Source organism: Aotus nancymaae, unplaced genomic scaffold (assembly GCF_030222135.1).
Source record: "Aotus nancymaae isolate 86718 unplaced genomic scaffold, 86718_ANA_hifiasm-v0.15.2.pri h1tg000020l, whole genome shotgun sequence".
Taxonomy (NCBI): domain Eukaryota; kingdom Metazoa; phylum Chordata; class Mammalia; order Primates; family Aotidae; genus Aotus; species Aotus nancymaae.
The window spans coordinates 26,411,796-26,433,516 of NW_026988432.1; the positions used below are offsets into that span (position 1 = coordinate 26,411,796).

General features: G+C 41.4%; 1 protein-coding gene across 1 annotated transcript; it reads right to left on the reverse strand.

The window, feature by feature from the left end:
- Positions 1–1,950: 1,950 nt before the first annotated feature.
- ELAC1 (elaC ribonuclease Z 1) lies at positions 1,951–21,464 on the reverse strand. Its single transcript, XM_012464278.2, has 4 exons — positions 21,395–21,464; positions 15,156–15,320; positions 9,259–9,726; positions 1,951–7,147 (listed from the first exon to the last, which is right to left on the reverse strand). Exons 2-4 carry the CDS (start codon positions 15,310–15,312, stop codon positions 6,681–6,683), a joined length of 1,092 nt encoding a protein of 363 aa, XP_012319701.2. The 5' UTR covers positions 15,313–15,320; positions 21,395–21,464; the 3' UTR covers positions 1,951–6,680.
- Between the last annotated feature and the right edge of the window lie 257 nt (positions 21,465–21,721).

The following is a 21,721-nucleotide window of genomic DNA, read 5'->3' on the forward strand; positions in this document are numbered from 1 at the left end:
TCAGAAGCAAAATGAAAATAGTGAGTGCCAAGCACCAGAAAGGTCAGGTGCAGGTGCTGTAAGAGTAATATTCGGCCGGGCAGCCCGGTGGCTCACGCCTGCAATCCCAGCACTTTGGGAGGCTGAGGTGGGCAGATCACAAGTTCAGGAGATCGAGAACATCTTGGCCAACATGGTGAAACCCCATCTCTACTAAAAATACAAAAAATTAGCCGGGCGTCTTAGTGCGCACCTGTAGTCCCAGCAACTCTGAAGGCTGAGGCAGGAGAGTCGCTTAAACCTGGGAGGCAAGATGGCGCCACTGCACTCCAGCCCGGGCAACAAAAGTGAAACTCTGTCTCAAAAAAAAAAAAAAAGTAATATGTTACCTAGTGGGAAGGCCAGGGAAGGTTTCCGTGAGGTTGTGGCTATAGATTCTGATCTGAAAGCCCAGTAAGGGTTAACTTGGGGAGAGAAGAAAGAGCATTCCATGTGGAGAGAGAAGGCCTTGCAAAGTCTTTATGACAACAGAAAGCCCTAACAAAGGACTGAAAGAAGACACTCGTGGCTGGGGCTGCAGAAGTGTAAAGGAAGATTAGATTGGGAAGGTGGGTAAGATATGACCATTAAAAAATTTCACGCGGGGCCGGGCGCGGTGGCTCACGCCTGTAATCCCAGCACTTTGGGAGGCCGAGGCAGGTGGATCACAAGGTCAGAAGATCGAGACCATCCTGCCTAACACCATGAAACGCCGCCTCTACTAAAAAAAAAAAAAAATTAGCCAGGCGTTGGGGAGGCTAATCAGGAGGCTGAGGCAGGAGAATTGCTTGGACCCGGGAGGCGGAGGTCACGGTGAGCCGAGATTGTGCAACTGCACTCCAACCTGGGCGACAGAGTGAGACTTCGTCTCCAAGAAAAAAAAAGTTTCAAGCAGGGGGGATGTGAGACTCAAATGTGCATTTTGAAAAAAACGAAACAGTCAGACTCAGACTGCAGTATGGAGAATGGGATTGGAATGTTACAAAGGCTTGAGAGCAGCTGCTAACTGCTTGGAGCACCCATTGGGAGACACGCAATTGATAAGGTTACTCAGAGCAGCATGTCATCTGTGTATGTGTTTTAATGTAATTTTTAAACTAAATGAATATATATATATATATAGTTTCAAATATCAAATAGTACTAATACTATTAGGCTTATAAAAAATAGCAGTCCCCTGACCATCCCTCCTCACCTCCTTGACCCTTCTGACCCCTTCTTCCACTCTTTAACTATTCATCTGGTAGTCCCTCCTCCCCTCCCTCTGCTTTTTAAAAACATACTATGCTTAGAGTACTATTTATTTTTCACTTTTAGACATTGTTTACTTCCTACTAAGGAAGAAAATAATTTTTCTATCTTACTCGTTCCGCATTCTATTCTTATCCTGCCAAGAGGGAACATTCAAAGCATTCCCAGCGCTTCCTTTTTAGTCTTCCCATGTAAAAAAAATACTGACTCATTCATTACCTGAAAAATCCATCCATCAGTAAGGGCAGAACCAGTACATTTCACAATAAATGTCTATCTTTTTGAGTAAAAAAGTACTTTCACTGTACATCTGTCATGGACATATTTGAAGCAGTAAAAATTTTTACCCCTAGAGTAAAAACTAGCAAATTTTTAAGTTGGCATAAGAATATTCAAGGAAATCACAATACATGCTACTTGAAAGACACAACAAAGTTATTGGCACTGGGAGGTGAAAATAATCTTCATAGGACTAATGTCTTGGGGAAGAAGTGTTAGCAAGGTCATGGGCTGATGATACTCCATATCATCTCCAGATAGAATACCAAGACAGGCCACTCCTATTCGCTGCTGCTAGGAGTGTAAAAGAGCATGAAAAACAGTGGGCAATTCCTACCCAGAACCTCCAAAAATAAGTCACATTTTCACCCTCAGAGAAATCAATTCTAAGGAAGGAAATACTCAGAGATACAAAGATTTATGCATAAGAATATTCATGATAGTATTATTTATAATAATGGAAAACAATCTCACTGCCCCCAAATAAAAAAATGGTTAAATGATACTGTATCTATAGAATGCAATAATAGAAAATCATTAAATTCATGCTTTCAGAGGACACTTAATGCCGTGGGGAAATGCTCATAATAAGCTAAATGAGAAAAACAGTTGAGGTCAGCCTACATGTAAAAATATACATGTACATGTATATAATATACACACATACAAACATAGGTAGATGCACATACAAAATATCTAAACACACACCAAATTTTAAAGGCGCATAGACAGTTTTTTTTCTCAAATATGGTCTGCCACTCATATACCTCAGAATCACCTTGGGGGCTTATTAAAAATGCAGATTTTTAATAAGACTTAGTTAATTGAGTCTTTGAAAGCAGAGCCTAAGGATCTCTGTCTACCTACACACCCTGAGTAATCCTGACTCACCCCTCAGTTTGAGGACCACTGGGTCAGAAATAACAGCTCTCTCTGGGTGAAGGAATTATGAATAATTGTCTTCTTTTCTTGAATCTTAAAAATATTCTGTCAAGCATGTGTTGCTTTTATAATTCAAAGTTCATTAAAGTGCATTAATAAGGCATGAGTATTAAACAGAGCTGATTTAGGGTCTATTTGGGCAAGTGTAAACAACTTTGGAGAATTCGAACATGCACTTTTTTTTTTCTTGAGACAAGAGTCTTGCTCTTTCATCTAGGCAGTGCAGTGGCGTGATCTGGGCTGACTACAACCTCCACCTCCCAGCTTCAAGCAGTTCTCCTGCCTCAGCCTCCCAAGTAGCTGGGATTATAGGAGCCCACCACCACGCCCAGCTAAATTTTTATATTTTTTGTAGAGATGGGGTGTTACCATGTTGGCCAGGCTGGTCTCGAACTCCTGACCACAACTAATCCACCCACCTCGGCCTCCCAAAGTGCTGGGATTACAGGCGAAGCACAGTGCCTGGCCAAAAGTGTACATTTTTAAAAGTTTAAAATAAGTAGGTATCTATGAATTCCTTACAATTGAGTCAGTTTAGGTCAAAGAAGTAATGTATTAAGTGTAGACATGGAAATCATTACCTCAATGAATTGTGCAGGTAAAAAATATAAATAGAATAATTTTGCGACATATAGAGAATAGCATTTCTAAAGTTCCAAGATCTTCCTTCGCAAAAAGAGGATTTAGTAATCAAATAAATTTGGGGCACAATACATATTATGGTCCCCCTCCCCACTTAAGAGTCAAATCCTTGGGTAGATTACAGGTTCTGAGAAGTCCCATATAAACTTCATTCTTCATTCTAGCTCCACAAATTCTTAGAATGTCCCTATCATTGAAAACAAATTCTGGGCCAGAAGAGGGTCTAGAAAAAGTTCTCATCATGGACTGATACTCTACACTTGATCCAACGTATCGTTTCCACATTCCCATGGCCTCTGAGGGCTTAGCCCATAAGTATTTATAGAGCCTGATTCTAAGGGCATGGCTCAGGTCAGCTACAAAGTAATGCTCAGGAATAGCAAAATTTGAGTGCCGGGGCTACAAGATTAGAATATGTGAAGCAACAAGATTTACTTTTATCTACTTGTCTCTTTCACTAAGCTGTGAGCTTACAGCTAGAATTTTGCCATTTGTCTGTTTTATGTACTACCAACACAACAAAGTCTGGCACTTATTTATTATGCAGTGAATGGGCACCACCAACCAGGTGGTTTATATTCTTTCTGATAAATTCAGTAATGAAATGGGCTAGGCATTTAAGCACGTCCTAAAGTGTGTGCACTCATGTTATCAAGGCTTCATTTTAAAAGCATTTCTGAGTGCTTACTATAGGTGGGTCATTTCTTTTCTCTTTCTTCTTCTTTTTTTTTTGAGACAGAGTCTCGCTCTGTCACCCAGGCTGGAGTGCAGTAACATGATCTCAGCTCACTGCTGTCACCCACGCTGGAGTGCAGTAACGTGATCTCAGCTCACTGCAACCTCCACCTCCCGGGTTCAAGCAATTCGCGTGCTTCAGGCTCCCAAGTAGCTGGGATGACAGATGTGCACCACCACGACCGGCTAATTTTTGTATTTTTAGTAGAGACAAAAAATGCAAATTTTTGTATTTTTAGGGTTTAGCCTCATTGCCCAGGCTGGTCTCAAACTCCTGGCCTCAAACAATCCATCTACCTTGGCCTCCTCAAGTGCTGGGATTACAGGTGTGAGCCACTGTTCCTGGCCAAGATGGAGTCTTGCTATGTTGCTACGGACTTGAACTCCTGGGCTCAAGTCATCCTCCCACCTCAGCCTCCCAAGCAGCTGGGACTACAGGAACACACCACTGCACCCGGCTCTAGGTGGGCATTTCTAAGGATGTAGCAGTGACTAAGACATAGTCTCTACCCTCAGGGGCTTCATACATTACAGATACTCATCCAAGCCATTCTAGTCCTAGAGTCATAGTCTCTTGCACAAATTTGGGTACATAGTAATGTCTAATTAATGCTTATTTGAATTGAGTTTAGAAACCATGACAGGCTTTATGCATGGTCAAAGTTTGGCACTTGGGGGGCAGGAGGAATCTACAGTAAGATAGACCATTCTAGAGGCTGCATCAGGATTATCAGATCTCAAGTAACCAGATCTATCTTGATCATTGCTACTTTTTTCTTTTTTTGAGAAAGAGAGAGAGAGAGATGGAGGGTCTTGCTCTGTTGCTCAGGCTGGAGTGCAATAGCATGATCATGGCCTACTGCAGGCTCAACCTCTCCAGGCTCCCACCTTGGCCTCCTGAGTAGCTGAGACCACAGGCATACACCACTATGCCTGGCTAACTTTTGTGTTTTTTGTAATGATGGGGTTTCACCATGTTGACCAGGCTGGTCTGGAACTCCTGGGCTCAAGCAATCCACCTGCCTTGGCCTCTGAGTGCTGGAATTACAGGCATTAGCCACTGACCCAGCTGGTCATAACTACTTTGGAGTCTCCAAAACTAGCCAGGAGTCAAAAATTTTGGCTAGAGAAGCCCCAGAACCCAGAGGAATTGAACAGTATGTACTACAACAATGTTTCTAAATACATGTGCTATAAAGCTCTCTAGGTTCCTGAAATGTTAATATAGTATTGGTGAAATAGGACTGAGAAAGGGGTTCAGCAGAGCTGACAGGCCTCTGTACTACAGGATTTCTCAACACCTTTAAGCAATGTGCTATGCTCCTTATATATGTTGTCTTGTTTAACAATCTGTGAATTGGGTCTTACTGTTTTTCCCATTTTTGAAATGAACACACTGAAGAAACTCAGAGAGTGTTACCTGCTCCAGACCGTAAGTCACAGAATGGGATTCTGGGATCAGGTCTTTCTGGCATCAAACACTGGTTTATGATCATTTGAAGCAATACTGTTTTTAACACGTTGATGAGCACTACACCACTCCTAGAAGGACAGACAGCATAAAGTGTTTCCCAAACTGATCTGACTGAGGAGCCCTTCTGAGTAAATCAGCACTTAAGACTAGCTTTCCATGGAACACATTTTAAGAAACATTGTGGGGCAGATGATTCAGAGATACACCAGACAGAAGGAAGGTGAAAGGCAGCTCAGAAGGAATAGCTATTCTAGAAAGAAAAAAAATTTTTTTAATTGTGCTGAAAGAATTATTAATAGGGACATGGAAATGAAACCTCAGTTTAATAGATAAGCATTTTTTCCTCCAGGTTCATAAGCTTCACTTGATGGCTCTTTAAAATGTTACTTGGCATGACATTGCAATTCTAACATATTCACTCTTTAGGATTGGACTTGCCTAGTAATTCGACTCATTATGTCACTAATTTTGGTAAACTATATTCACATCAGGGGTTATCAGCTTTAACTTGCTGTGTATCTCAATGGGCCTGCAATATGCATTTCGGGGTGAGATGATTTATTGTTACATGACTGATCAAAATTTTTGTAGGACATCCCTGGACCCTACTGACTAAATGCGAGTAGTGGCAGTACCACCAATATCATCATCAATACCATCATCTTCACCACCACCACTACCACCCCTGCCCCGTAGTCAGTCACTGTAACAAGAAAACATCCCCATAATTTCAAAACTCCTTCTAGAGAAGCAGTGTCAGCCCAGCTGAGAACCATGGGTTAAGAGCCAACCAGAAAGTTCAATAAAATGTTAAAATAAACACCTAGCCAAACCCTGTATTCAGGATTACAGCAAAGCTATGCTCATGCTATCATCAATCCTGCATGTCCAACCTCTCATGACATTTCTCCCTATTCTGTTAATAACACAAACAGATTCAACACAAACTGCCAAAATACCATTTTTAGCCACAAGGGCTGAGTCCTGTGTACTTTGCCAATAGCAGCAATAAAGCTGGGCAGCAGCTAAGCCCAGGACTGCATGGAATACTGGCTGATATCCGTGGTAGTAGCACAAAATGAGAAGTATACCTGACTAGTCTATCATTTTGTCAAATTTGGACTTTAATAAGGATGTTGGGGTTTTTTCCTCTTAAAAAGATTTATTATCAAAAAGCTTACTTCCTTTAAATATACTGAGTCAATTCATCAATGCAACTCCATTCTTTTTAGGATTATTAGGGCCCAAATGATTTCAGACTAAACAAGAAATAAAAAACTGGACTATAGGTTAAGTAACATATCACAGACATGTCAGTATGCACTCAGGAACACTGGTTTCATTTCTTGATTGGAATGCTTATCACCATAAAATCTTCTGCTAGAGTCACTTCTTGGAGATCTAACACTGATTCAGCTTGCTTTTTTAGTTCTGCAATGCCATCTGTTTCTCCTTCTCTGGCGAAGGCAACTGGTTTGTACCTCTGACTGAAGTGAGTCAGAACCAGCCTCTTTGCACGGCACAACTTTGCAAATGTTGCCGCCATCTGTGGTGTGCTGTGGCCGTGCTCCTTTGCTTTGTCCATCTGGGCATCATCCAGGGTGGCTTCATGGATCAACAGGTCTGCTTCAAAGCACAGCTTTACTCCTTCATCACCCACAACCCCAGAGCAGTCACCCAATATGCAGATTTTTCTTCCAACAATAGGCTTTTTTAAGACATCTTGGGGAGAAATTGTAACCCCATTTTCCAGAACAACAGAAATTCCATTTTTCAGCTTCCCATAGGCGGGACCTGGTGGAACACCTAATGATGAAGGCAGATAACATTACATCATAGGAATGGAATTTATGACTTTTCAAGTCTATTAACAGTATTGCAAATAGCTAATGGATAAGGCATCCATAATTGTATGTTTTGCTACTTGTGGAAAACTGGAATTATTTATACATTTTAAAAATTTCAGTGTTGATTGATATTAGCAATGTCTTAGTACTTAAAATATTTCCCATGCATGCATGTCAGACAAGTTTTAGTCTCCTAAGTATCACTATTATGGTCAGTATAACATTCTTGATTCTCTGCAGTGCATGGAAACAACAGTTTTTGAGACTGCTTTATTTAATAAGTTCACATTTGGGTAAAATTTGAGAGTACATTTAAATAATGATATAAACAGGCTGGGTGCAGTGGCTCATGCCTGTAATCCCAGCACTTTGCGAAGCCAAGGCAGAGAGATCACTTGAGCTCAGGAGTTTGAGAACAGCCAGGCCAACATGGTGAGACCTTGCGTCTACTAAAAACACAAAAAATTAGGTGGACACAGTGATGCACATCTGTAGTCCCAGCTACATGGGAGGCCGAGGCATGAGAATTGCTTTAACCCAGGAGGCAGAAGTGGCAGTGAGTGAGCTGAGATCCTATCACTGCACTCCAGCCTGGACAACAGAGTGAGATTGCCTCCAAAAAAAGATTTAATCAACACCTAGTCAAACCAAGTACCTACAAAGTAACTTAATAAAAAATTGTTAGAGAGGATTGTTTGTATTACAAGATCAAGGAGCATTTTTTCAGGCAATTGTACATTATTAATCTTCTTGGCAGACAGGAGCAGTTCCACATTTATCAAAGTGGGCCTAAATTTCATATTAATTTAAAATAAGATCTGATCATCACTATGGACAATACTTACAAACTAGTATAATGTGACCACAGATTCTAACACAGATCATGTTTAAAGTTTCCAAATATAATAGTGTTTCCACAGGCTTTCAGGTAATAAAAATATCCTTGGCCTAAGTCACTTTTCCTCATTATCTAGCATTTTATTTTAGTTGAGGAAGATATTGCATAAATAAAAAAACAAACACACATATAATGCCACCATACTTTTTGCAGTCACGGCCACACCATGCCCGTGAAGGCAGTGACACTGGAGATATAATGCACCTTGTACCTGGACTCTACCTCATAAGAGATGCTAAAGATCCCCTCATGCATCCTGGCTTAGCATGGAGAAGGTGTGAAGCCTCAGATGGGCCCCAAGCCCACCTCTATATGATTGCTTTCAACTGTGATGAACCCTGGTATATAAAACTGGCTGAGGCACAGCATTTTGAATACCAAATTAATTTAATCAGGCTTAAATTCGTAGGCAAAGTAGATACAGAAAGAAACTCTAAAAGCACATGGTTGTAGTTGCAAGGTTAAGAATGATGGCAAAAATTCTCAGACCAAAGATGTCATCAAAAACACATATCAAAGGGAAGACATGAAAAAAATAAAGCCTGAACCTAAAACCATCACCACTACCACCCAAATCACCTTGCCAACCAAGATAGTGTAAGGTGAAGACAGACTAAGAATGTGGATTCAGGGAGCTCAGGAGAGGATTCAGATGTATACTTGGCTTTTGCTCTAAGTAGCATTTTTTGTCCCCATGGATTTTCCTTAATAAGCAAACTTTGGGCAAAGGGACTAAGTGGAGAAAATGTCAGTTTTAGACCTAGGATAGAGGAATGGAAGTTTGCTATGGTACTTTTTTTTTTTTTTTTTTTTTTTTTTGAGACAGAGTCTTGCTCTGTCACCCAAGCTGGAGTATAGTAACGCCATCTTGGCTCACTGCAGCCTTGACCTCCCGGGTTCAAGTGATTCTCCTACATCAGCTTCCCAAGAAGCTGGGACTACAGGTGCATGCCACCATACCCAGTTAATTTTTGTATTTTTTTAGAGATGGGGTTTCACCATGTTTCCTAGGCTGGTCTTGACTTCCTGAACTCAAGTGATCCACCCACCTCAGCCTCCCCAAGTACTAGAATTACAGGCATGAGCCACAACACCTGGCCTTACTATGACACTTCTTACAGCTTCAGTTAACAGGAACCCTATTGATGAGAAGGGGAAAAAAAAATGCTTACCGAGGTCTTTTAGTTTCTGTGCATTGAGTTTACCTGGGCGTTTCTTTTCCAAAACTGAAAACCCAAATGAGGGAATTCTGTGAAAAAGGCGAAATGCTTTTACAACAAACTGTTCATCATCAAACAGAAGGTATGAGTTTTCTTCTGAGTCTAGTAGGATAGTTCTTCCTTGTTCCTCTTTGGGAGGACTGCCTGCTCTATTCACATGTGTAAATTCTTTTAGTTCTTCTGCAGGACATTGATCTGCTGTGGGAACCAGTTCATGAACCACATAATGGAAGACCAGCTCCGTGTGAGAGAGTTCCATGGTTCGCCAGATAAAGTCCCGAAGCCCTACAGGGCCATAGATTTCAATAGGCTGTTTGGACATGATGGAGCCACTCTGCAGGCTGATTGTGCAGAGGAGCCCAGGAAGGCCAAAGAAATGGTCTCCATGAAGATGTGTGATGAAGATCTTGGTAATTCTTCCTTTTGATTGAGACAGAGAATATACATTTGGAAATTTTTCATTAAGTAAAAACCCATACAAAGTTATTTGAAACAAGCCTCACAATTTACATTCAAAATAGTAAATTGAATTTAAAAGTTCTACTTACCATCATAAACTTACTCGTTTACATTTTGCTACATGATTCCAAAAGCAAGAAAGACAGGCTTTATTTCACCAGATGGTTTTTTTTGTTTGTTTGTTTTTAATAGTTTTTTTAAAGAGACAGGTCTCACTGTCATCCAGGCTGGAGTGCAGTGTTGTGATCATAGCTTACTGCAGCCCTGACCTCCTGGGCTCAAGTGATCCTACTGCCTCAGCCTTCCAAGTAGCTAGGACTACAGGTACCTACTGCCATGCCTGGCTTTTTTTTTTTTTTAATTTTGTAGAGATGGGGTCTTGCTATGTTGCCCAGGCTGGTCTCAAACTCCTGGCCTTAAAGCAATTTTCCCACCTCGGCCTCCCAAAGTGCTGGGATTACAGGCTCTAGCCACTGTGCCTGGCCCCACCAGATGGTTTCAATCAGATATAACTTTTTTCATAAAACATCTTCATATTAATAGTTTTACAGCTTTCAGAGTATTTTCTTACATTTTCTGTCACATTAAAAAAAAAAGTAAAATATACGAGTGTACCAAAATAATTCACTTAACTATTAAATAAATAGGCCTCAAGTATCAAAACCATCTAGCAATTACATTGCCCCCTACTGCTCCCTTTGAGAAAAGCAAACATGTATTACAGGAAAACAAAATGTTCCACTGGCTCCAACTGACTGGACCAGTGCCTGAACCCAAAATTGCCTTTTAAGGACTCCCTACACTGGACAGGGGTTAACCAATCAGGTCACAGCCTGCTTTTCTGGGTGATGTTGAAGAAGATAGAGAAAAGGAAGGAGGGTGAGGAAGGGGTAAGAAAGAGAGGAGGCAAAAGGGAGGGAGGAGAGGAACAAGGTAAGGAACTGAGAAGGAAGGTAGGCAATAGATGCCAGAATGCAGGAGAGCTAATCCCCTATGCTATTATGTAAGGGTACTTGGGTCCATTCTTCCTTTCAGTCTGAACTAACATAACAGCTTTTTCAGTGCATATTGGCTTAGGTTATAACTTGATTTAGCCAATGGTAAACTGAATTTATTGCTGCAATGTGGCAGGATGCCACATCAGCATTTTCTGAGATGTGCCACATGGCATTTCGAAAGTAGCAATCACAACTAACACATTTCTAGTACAAAAGAGGCTTCTGGTCCTTTGCTCAAAGTCCACCTATTTTAACACTTGATGCTATAAAAGTACAGAAACAGTTTACTGACACCATAAAAGAACAGGAAGAGTTTACTACAATGCAATTTGTCCCATAATATCAAGTGTTCTCCAAGCAAATCTTCCCAGAATTATGACATCAAGCCCAGGTCCCAGCAACAGAGAACAACAGATTGGGCACAGGCTGACTGTAGACCTTGTGAATCCCCAGGAGGCACTCTAGAAGTTTCCTCAATATGCTCCCTTTTGCTGTTTTTTGACTGCCTGAATCCCTCATTTCCCCCATCTCCCTGTCCAGCTTACCAAGCCACCTCCATGCATGACCTGAGGACTCTGCAGACAGAAGAACTATATAGCAGTAGGGCCAGGTGTGCTGGCTCACACCTATAATCCCAACACTTTGGGAGGCTGAGGTGGGGGGACCGGTCACCTATGTTTGGGAGTTCGAGACCAGCCTCACCAACATAGAGAAACCCTGTCTCTACTAAAAATCCGAAATTAGCTGGGCGTGGTAGCACATGCCTGTAATCTTAGCTACTTGGGAGGCTGAGGCAGGAGAATCGCTTGCTTGAACCCAGGAGGTGGAGGTTGCAGTGTGCCAAGATCACGCCATTGCACTCCAGCCTGGGCAACAAAAGCAAAACTGTCTCAAAAAAAAAAAAAAAAGAACTACAGCAGTCACTGAGTCCAGATCCCCCAGTACCTCAAAACTGCCAACATCAGACTATCTACTCTAAAACAAAGCCAAACTGAACACAAAACAACTTGTGAACCTGAAGTGAGGCAAATTAACTGAAAAACTTCTTTCTACAGTTATCAACAGTTTCAAGGAGACAAACACTTCATTTTTCAAAAACTTGATTTTGAAGGGAGAAGGAATGGCAACCACAATCACCAAAAGTATGAGGAAGCTCTCAAATGAAGACAGAAAAATGCCTGAGTTCCCTTTCCCTTGGAAACAAAGAAGTTATGGGGGAATATGTCATCTACAGAGGAATGGAATACTGAGCATTCTCTAAAACTGAAGACATAGGTATATTTACTGGATTTGGAAAAGCTGCAATATATTCTTTGTATACATTGCTCAGTTGAAAAAAAAAAAAAAAGGCAGGTTATGCCAAGAGCAGTATAATTCTATGTATGCAGAACTCACACACACACACTCTTCCACACTACCACCACATATATATATATATAAAATTCACCTATGACAGACAGGGGGCTTGGACTTTGCTTATTTACACGTTTCTGTTTTGTTTGAATTTTTACAATAAGCATTTATACTTTTTACATAATTTAAAAAATTATGCTCTTATAATACTTTTAATAATCATTTCATGTGTACACATGAGTATATGGTGTAGAATAATATATATGGAAGACTTGGAAAGGTGGAAGGGTGGCTGAGGGGGGTGAAGGATGATTAATTACCTGATGGGAGCAATGTACATTATTTGGGAGATGAATACACTAAATCCCAGACTTCACCACTATGTAATATATCCATGTAACAAAACTGCAATTATATTTAAATTTATATAAAAAAATTTTCATAATCATTAAAAATTTTGTTTTATTTTTTTAGAGGCAGGTCTCGCTCTGTTGCCCAGGCTGGAGTGCAGTGGCACAATCATAGTTCATTGTACTCTTGAACCTGGGTTCAAGTGATCCTCCCACCTCAGCCTCCCAAAGCACTAAGATTACAGATATAAGCCACCATGTCCAGCCCATTTTTAAGGTGAAAAAAGGCTTACGCTTGTTCTTTAAAACTCTAAAAGAAATGGAGATGGCAAACCTGCATTTCTTAATCAATCAGAGATATGCATATTAGGACCCTGGAAGCTTATAAGAAGTATGTTTAGCTAAATAGAAAGAAACTCCTATGAAACTCAAAACTTATTATCCCTGGAGGTAGTACAAGCTGAAAGGGTTTCAATGAACCAAATAATGATAGGTCCACAATAGGTTATGGAGAGAAATTACTATATATTGAGGGTGCTGCATTCCAGTTTGAGACTGGGGGCATTTGAGTACTAGACAGTCATAGGTAATGCTCTGAGATTACTCTCTCATCTTCCTCTCTCAGGCCAGAAATTTTTTTCTAAGCCTATGGAAATGTAGTAAACTAAAGGTTCCCTTAGGCTTTTGGGGGTATTTTTTGGCCAAGATTAGATTTACCAACTGTACATAAGAATGTATGCATTTATATTTATTTATTTGTTTGTTGAGACAGGGTCTTGCTCTGTCACCAGGCTAGAGTGCAGTGGCCGATCATGGCTCACTGCAGCTTCGACCTCCTGGGCTCAAAGGATCTTCATGCCTCAGTCTCCGGCTGGGACCACAGGTGCATACAACCACCCCAACTTTTTTATTTCTTGTAGAGACAGAGTCTCTTTATGTTACCCAGGTTAGCCTCAAACTTCTGGCCTCAAGTGATCTTCCTGCCTTGACCTCCCAAAGTGCTGGGATTACAGGCATGAGCCACTGCGCCCAACTCCAACTGTTCATTTAAAACCTATATAGACTGGGCGCAGTGGCTCACACCTGAATCCTAGCACTTTGGGAAGACGAGGCAGGTGGATTGCCTGAGCTGAGGAGTTCAAGACCAGCCTGAGCAACATGGTGAAACCCCATCTCTACTAAAAATACAAAAAAATTAAGCCAGGTACAGTGGCTCACACCTATAATCCCAGCACTTTGGGAAGCTGAGGTGGGTGGATCACGAGGTTAAGAGATTGAGACCATCCTGGCCAACATGGTGAAAACCCTGTCTCTACTAAAAATACAAAAATTAGCTGGGCATGGTGGCACATGCCTATAGTCCCGGCTAAGGCAGGCAAATCACTTGAACCTGGGAGGCAGAGGTTGCAGTGAGCTGAGATCGTGCCACTGCACTCCAGCCTGGTGACAGAGCAACACTCTGTCTAAAAAAAAAAAATTAGCCAGGTGTGGTGGTGCGTGCCTGTAATCTCAGCTACTCGGGAGGCTGAGGCACAAGAATCACTTGAACCCAGGAGGCAGAGGTTTCAGTAAGCCGAGATCATGCCACTGCACTGCAGCCTGGGTGACAGAGCAAGACTCAGTCTCACACAAAAAAAAAAATCATATAAAAAGGAACTGTAAAATATACTTGTGGTGTGTGGTGGATACTTTAGGTGGTCCCTGTGTCTCCTACTTCCTGGTGTTCATGTCCATTCATGTCCTATAATCCCCTCTCCTTGAGTGTGGCTGGGACTTGTGACTTGCTTCTAACCAGTAGAATATGGCACAGGAATGCAATGTGATTATGTTATGGGACATAAGACTCCATCTTGCTAGCAGACTTACTCTAGAGTCTCCTTCTCCCATGCTGGCTATGAAGCAAGCTACCATGAGGCAGAAACCCACAATGCAGAGGACTTGAGGGCTCAGGGCAGACTGTCCTACCACTGTAAGGGTTCTGCCAGAGAATAAATGATTACATATAATTCTCATAACACCCTTTCTACATAGAATTTTTAATCCCCATTTTCAAGATGGGGAACGTAAAGTTGAAGTTTGCTGATCTGCTAAGATCACAAGCCCAAGACACAGCCGGGACTGAACCCAGATCTGCCTGACTCTGAGCTGAAGCTTTTCACCATTAGTGCTCTATCTCCCAGGTGCTGGTCTCTGCTCACTCCATTCCCTCTGGTTGAAATGCACTTCTTCTCCTCAGCCCTAGGAATTCTTCCTCCTCCTTTGACAACTCACAGGTCAACTTCTCTGAGAAGTTTACCCTGATAACCCAAGAGGGAAACAGCATCTCACCATTTCCCTCCTCCAAACATTTCCTATCCTTTGCATCCTCTCATGAAAATGGTAGAAATAAGTATGTACACTGCTTTTTTGCTAAGGGAGTGTCCATCTAATATGCCTGGTGTATTCCACTACAATTCCCAATGAATCCTTGCTTTCAACATCCACAGGATGAATGAAAAGCAAGTAAATAAGTAACTGAAGTTCAGTGGATGTGGCCAGATGCCTGCGGGCCTTCCAAGTCTCACCAGGGTCTAGCATTGAAGTGGGATGCAACCATCAGGGCTGTTTCTGAACAAAATGTCCAAGTAGAGCCGAGAAAATGAAGCAAACAACAAAAAAATCTTAATGAGATAGCTGAAGGCACACTAACCTGCTTTAAGTTGGCTTTTCATAAGCTGTGTCTGTGTTCCCTCCCCACAGTCAAAGAGCCAGCATTCGCCCTCACACCGAAGGACCACAGCAGAGGCACCCCGGGTTGGAGATGGGTATGCTGCACCCGTCCCCAGAAATGTCACATCCATAGACATCTTCCACCCTGCAACAGAATGATTATCTGGGGATTATTTAGTATCACTGCACCAAAAACACATTCCTGTAATATTTACCATTATTATTTTTTGGTTATTTAGAACAGTCTGAATTCTTGTTCTCTTACAGTATTCCACACATATCCACAGTAAGATTTTAATAACTTAGCTAAAACTACAAGTTAACAAATCTTGTATAATTGTTCACACACCCAAACAAACAAAAATAACCAAACCTAGGCAATTAAAAACTATAGTTGAATTCTAACTACATGATGTTCTCAAAAAGGCAAAACTATGGAGCTGGTAAAAAGAATAGTGCTTGCTAGTGATACAGCGGGAGGGAGGGAAGAATGAACAGGCGGAGCACAGAGGATGTTTAGGGCAGTGAAATGATTCTGTATGATACCGTAAGACAAACATATGTCATTATACATTTGTGAATTGTATACAGAATGAACAACACTAGAGTGAATGAGCCCTAATGTAAATTTTAGTTGAAAATGTATCAATATTGGCTCATCAACTATAACACATGTAGGACATTTCTTTTCTTTTTTGAGCCCTTAAGCTTCTGAACATGTACCACATTAATGCAAGATGTTCATACAGGGAAAACTGAGTGGTGAGGGATAAGACATATGGGAACTCTCTATACTTTCCACTCATTAATTTTTAAAAATTCCTTCTAATAAACACTAAACAACTCTAGTTGAGATACTGGGCAAGAGATGGTATTTAATTATTACCACCTAATGGTGATGCCCATAATGATCAGCCCTTTCTCTGAACAGTCATAACAGTAATGCTCTATGATGTTCTACAGTCATGCTGACACTTCACAATAATACTAACAAACGTCTCACTCCCTACATGACATGGTCCATGATTCACGAGGACTTGGGACTCTGTTATTTTAAGTGATCAGCAATAACCTGTTGAATGTGCAGATTTATTCCAACTGCTGGCACTATTCCTTTCACGATTTCTAGGCACATCTGACATCTGATATACTTCTGAGATGGAAAATGTGTATCAAACAGAATAAATTAGAATAAACTGAAACTTATACATAACTGATTGTAGATTATCCACATTGATGGCAGAGAAGAAAACAAATAAGCTTAAGAAAAACTACTGTAAGAGAATTCGACAGCTGGATATAAAATATATGGAAATTTCAATAACTCTTCTCAGTAATAACATAAAAATAGAAATGGGGAAAAAAAACTCATTCCAAGAGCAAAAACAAAATTACCAGAAATAAAGTTAGCAGCAAAGGAACAGCACCCAAAAGATTCACAAAAATAAGAGATACACATTATGTCTTTGGTAAGATGACTTGATATCATAGAAATGTTCATCTTTCCTAAGTTAATGTAGATATATTTGGTGTAAATTCGATCATATTTCCAGTGGGATTTATTTTGGAACAGAAACTATACAAAAATAATATGGAAGAAAAAAATAAATGCCTGAGAAGGGGCAAGAAAATTACAAAAAGCAGTGAGTAGTGACTTGTCTTTCTAGGTATTAACATTTACTAGAGCAATCTGACATAATTAAAACAGAACAGGCCAGGCACAGTGGCTCATGCCTATAATCCCAGCACTATGGGAGGCCAAGGCAGGTGGATCACCTGAGGTCAGGAGTTCGAGACCAGCCTGGCCAAGATCCTGAAACCCTGTCTCTACTAAAAATACAAAAATTAGCTGGGTGTGGTAGCTCATACCTGCAGTCCCAGCTACTCAGGAGGCTGAGGCAGGAGAATCGCTTGAACCTAGGAGGCAGTGGTTGTAGTGAGCCAAGATTGCGCCATTGCACTCCAGCCTGGGTGATAGAGTGAGACTCTGTCTCAATCAATCAGAATAATATTGGCACAAAAGTAGAGGTAAAAGGGAAGGGAAAGTCCAGCAATAAACTACCTACCTATGGGAATCAATACAGTATTGATAAACCACACTTTACACAAAGGTGTAAAAAGTGTGGTTTCTTTAATGAATGGCACTGACATAACAGGCTGTTCTAGCAGAAAAAAGCAAAGCAAGATGCTCATTTTGTATTATATATAAAAATATACTCCACATAAGTCAGAAATTTAAATGCAAAAAATCCAATAACATGTTCCAAAAATTAGAATATTTATACCTTTAACTGTAGAGATGGGGAAGCCCTTATTGGCAAGACATAAAACCCAGAAATTTAAAAATCAAACATTTTCACTAAATAAAATATTTTATATATAAAGACTCATAAAGTCAAAGGACAAGGAAAAAAAAGCGAAAGAAATAGTTTAGACCCCCTTATGACAGAAAGTTAATGCTCCTAAAAAAGTTTATGCAAATGCATTCAAAATACAAAAATACTGGTGCAATAGAAAAACAGGCAAAGGATATATATACATGTATATATAGTAATCACAGAAGAAATCCAAATGGTCTATAAGCATGAAAAGGGTTCAAACAACTATCATGTATCTATTTTAAAAATTAAAATAAATAAATAAAAGGTAAGTGTTCAGTCTCCAGATAGTTAGTGGAATGCAAAATACAGAAAAAAGAGGCTGGGTGCAGTAGCTCATGCCTGTAATCCCAGCATTCTGGGAGGCTGGGGGCAGGAGGATCACTTGAGTCCAGGAGTTTGAGACCAGCCTAGGCAACATAGTGAGACCCTGTCCCTACAAAAAATTAAAAAACGAAAATCAGCTGGACATGGAGGCACATGCTTGTAGTCCCAGTTATTCAGGAGGCTGAGGCAGGAGGATCATTTGAGCCTGGGAGGTTAAGGCTGCAGTGAGCCGTGATCTCACTGCTGCACTCCAGCCTGGGTGACAGATCAAGATCCACTCTCACAACAAACAAAAAAAAGAGACCGTTTACCACACATCAGCTAGCAGGCAAATATCAATGAAGCAAAGCTAGCCAGTGCTAACCAGGATGAGGGTAAATGGGTACTGTTGCGATTATGCTTTGGGAGAATAATTTGGCAATATATATTACCAGTAATAATGATGCTATTGATAATTATATGCTTTCACCCAGCAATTCCCATTTGTGGGAATCTACCCAAATAATAAAGATCTACGTACAATGATGTATATTGTGGTGCCCTTAAGGTGGCTAAAATATGGACACAATCTAAATATGTCAATAGGAAAATGGGTGCATTTGACTATTATTTATTCTATCAACTATTTATTCTTCAGCTAATAGAAAATCAAGTCTGCAACTACTGTCCTGGAGGGATGACAAGGAGAAAAGTTACAGATGGCTATGGTATGATCTCATTTTTATAACAATGCCCCAAACCCCTACATTTATGTAAGACAGAGAAAGTCTGATGTGGGAGAAGATACACATCATCCTGTTAATATGGGTTATCTCAGAGGTGATTAAAGTAATGGGGTGGGGGCTGCATGGGAAATTGTTAACTTTTCTTTTAAACATGTGGATTGTTTTATGTTCCAATGAGTGGCACTTTATTTTTTTTTAATTTATTTTTACTTAATGCTGATGCTTTTTTTTTTTTTGAAATGTGTCATACAGCCAAACATGCTTCTCTAACTACATACTAGTCTTTCCTTCCATTTTGGGAAACAGCTCCTCCCCATATTTCCTGCCCCCAACCCTCAGATATAAGGTGGTGCATCTCTGTCTTCCGCATAGCCTTGAGGTTATTGCTAGTATCCCTTCCATGTGTTACTCTACATTTTCACCTCCAAGATCAAGTCTTCCTCTGATAATAAAGGAGCTTTATTTGCAGAAGCTTCCTTATTGATTTCCAAGATTGGTAAGAATAAACAGAATGCAGAAAGTTAACATTTGTAAAGGCTAATTAACTGCAGAAGGAATAACAGAATATAATCACTTTGTCATCCCTAAGAAACAATGGATCTAGACAAGTAGTATATAACCCTGGGGGCATATTAGTATTACAGGGAGAGCTTTTGAAACATATCAGTGAAGGTCAGGTTTGGTGGCTCATGCTTGTAAACTAAGCACTTTGGGAGGCTGAGGCAGCAGGATGGCTTGAGGCCAGGAGTTCAAGATGAGCCTGCGAAACATAGCAAATCCTGTCTATAAAAAATTTAAAAATTAGCTGGGCATGGTGGCATAACTTGTAGTCCCAAACAAAACAAAAAACTGTATCAATGCTTGGGCTCCATCTCAGAACATTTAGATAGGAAATTCTGCAAGTGAAACATGTTTTAGTATTTTTTTTAAAAGCCCTCTCCTGTGATCCTAACATGGAGTCAGATTTGAGAACCACTTAGTGAAAGGCTAACAGAACTGCAATGGATGGATCAGACTGACCTAAACTCTCTAGTCAACTAATCAATCTTTTTTAAAAAAAAGTTTTATTCTGAAAAACTTCAGACACATACAGAAGCAGAGACTAGCATGATGCAATGCCACACACCCATCACTGAGCTTCAACAATCATCAACTCATGGACAATCTTGTTTCAGCTGTACACCCCACCCCCATTACTCCAAGAATACTTGGTAAGACAAACGTGTGCTGTCTAATAGTACCCCATTAGGCAGCAGGTACTGTCTAGCTGTCTCTCTTTCTGATGTTAACAGCCACTAGTGATCATTGCCAGGATCCATTATTTCATTAGGGGTTGCCAAAAGGTGATATTCTCTCATTTCTTTTGCTTGTATTTGCTGGCATTCCCTGGTCAATTGTTTGGTTATCCTATGGTGCTACTAGGTCCACAAAGAGAGACAAGATGCTATCTAACTCCTGGTGTGATACAATGTGAAAAACACAGTAATCCTCATTAAGTTCTCTTGCCGAAAAACAGAACCTGACCTGAACAAGGCTACAGGTCTAAATACCTGCTTATTAAAGGATACCACAGAGATGGAAAAAGCAAAATCCTGGATGTAGAAAACGCGAACCGTACAAATGACTTGTTCTTCAAGTAAAATACAGGGAACAAAATAAAGGAAGGAAAAAGATAAAGAGAGAGCTAAGAGACATCAACCAAATGTAATGTGTGTAGCTTGTTTGGACACTGATTTGGACAAACTGGAGAAGGGGAGAGAAACAACTAGGAAAATGTAAATGCCGATTGGATAGTAGAGGGTAAAATGAAGTGCTAATTATACTAATAATGGCTTTATGTTTTAAAAAGGTGTGATTGTGTTTCATAAACATGAACAAGATAACAGATGGAATGGTACATTTCAGATTTGCTTTAAAATACTACAGTGGGGAAGAGGGTAACAGATGAAACAGGATTGATCATGAATTCGGAGTTCAGTATACTATTTTCATATATGATTTGAAGGTTTCCATAATAATTTAAAAACAAATATAATGAAAACCCTCCCAATAGGTTGGGAAGTAATTAGAAATTATGTAATCAATGGTGCATGTTTTGGGACATGCACCATTCTAGGCACTAGGAATTAAATGCAAGCAAACCAGATTAGGTCCCTGTCTTCTTGGACCAAAAACAAACAAAAACAAAAAACAAAAAATCCCGGCTGCTTGCTTTCTCAAGAATGTGATCCACGTTCGGTGAAGTGCATATTCCAGTCGTGATCACAGTACTGTCATTTCACTCTGGGGCCATGGTTCTCAGTCCTGGCCGCAGATCACAATTACCCGGTGATGACCGGGCCTCAGCATTTGGAGGCTTCCCAAACGATTCTACTGGCTGCCGGGTGGAGAACCGGCGCTCCTTCGTTTTCAGGCAGGCAGTGTCAACCCTGCAATCAATCACCCTGTGGTGTGCATAGGGCAGATACCACCGTCCTCCATCTTACAGCTGAAGTAACCAGGGCTGGGAAGCAGAAAGTGAGAGGCCAAGGCACAGGCAGGGCCAGAGGCCAGATTTCCGGCCTTTAGCGAGCCCAGGCTCCCCCAAGAGACCGAGTTAGCCTCGAAAAAGGCAGGGTGGGCGGCGACGCCGGGAGGCCGAGGCTCCGACCCGAAGCGGTGAACGAGGCGCGTCCTCGCTGCTGGGCGCTCCCCGGGCTTAGGTCCCCCGCGCCGGGCCGGGCCTAGCCGAGCCAGCGAGTCCCGAGGAAGCGCGCCCGCCCCCCTCTGGCATGCCCTGCCCCACTCACCCTCTCCCCGAGGCCCGCGCCAGGAGGCGAGGGAGGCACAGGCCAGCACCCAGGCCCAGCCGTCCGCGGGGTTACAATACGCCCGGGAGGAAGTGCGCCGCCAGCCGGATCCCGCGCGGCCGCTCTAGGATGCGCGGGAGGTCCGCGCTCGGTGGCGCCTGCCGGGGCCCTGGCTTTGGGCCCGCTTCCGGGCTACCCAGGACCTCGAGGGCAGTGCCTTGTGGGCGCTTCCCTCCTTCCTGTGTCGCTGTGTGTCTGGTGGTGGCGGTCGCCCTGAGGACCAGAGCGGGCTAAACCGAGAGGGAAAAGGTTACTCTTCTTTTGTTT

What these genes read in the sequence shown, in the direction of transcription:
- ELAC1 (XM_012464278.2), bottom strand. Translation starts at nt 15,312, where the DNA reads ATGTCTATGGATGTGACATTTCTGGGGACGGGTGCAGCATACCCATCT. An exon ending in GAAAAGCCAACTTAAAGCAG is followed by an intron (nt 9,727 to 15,155) that starts GTTAGTGTGCCT and finishes CTCAATCAAAAG; the next exon opens with GAAGAATTACCAAGATCTTC. An exon ending in ACAGAAACTAAAAGACCTCG is followed by an intron (nt 7,148 to 9,258) that starts GTAAGCATTTTT and finishes CTTCATCATTAG; the next exon opens with GTGTTCCACCAGGTCCCGCC.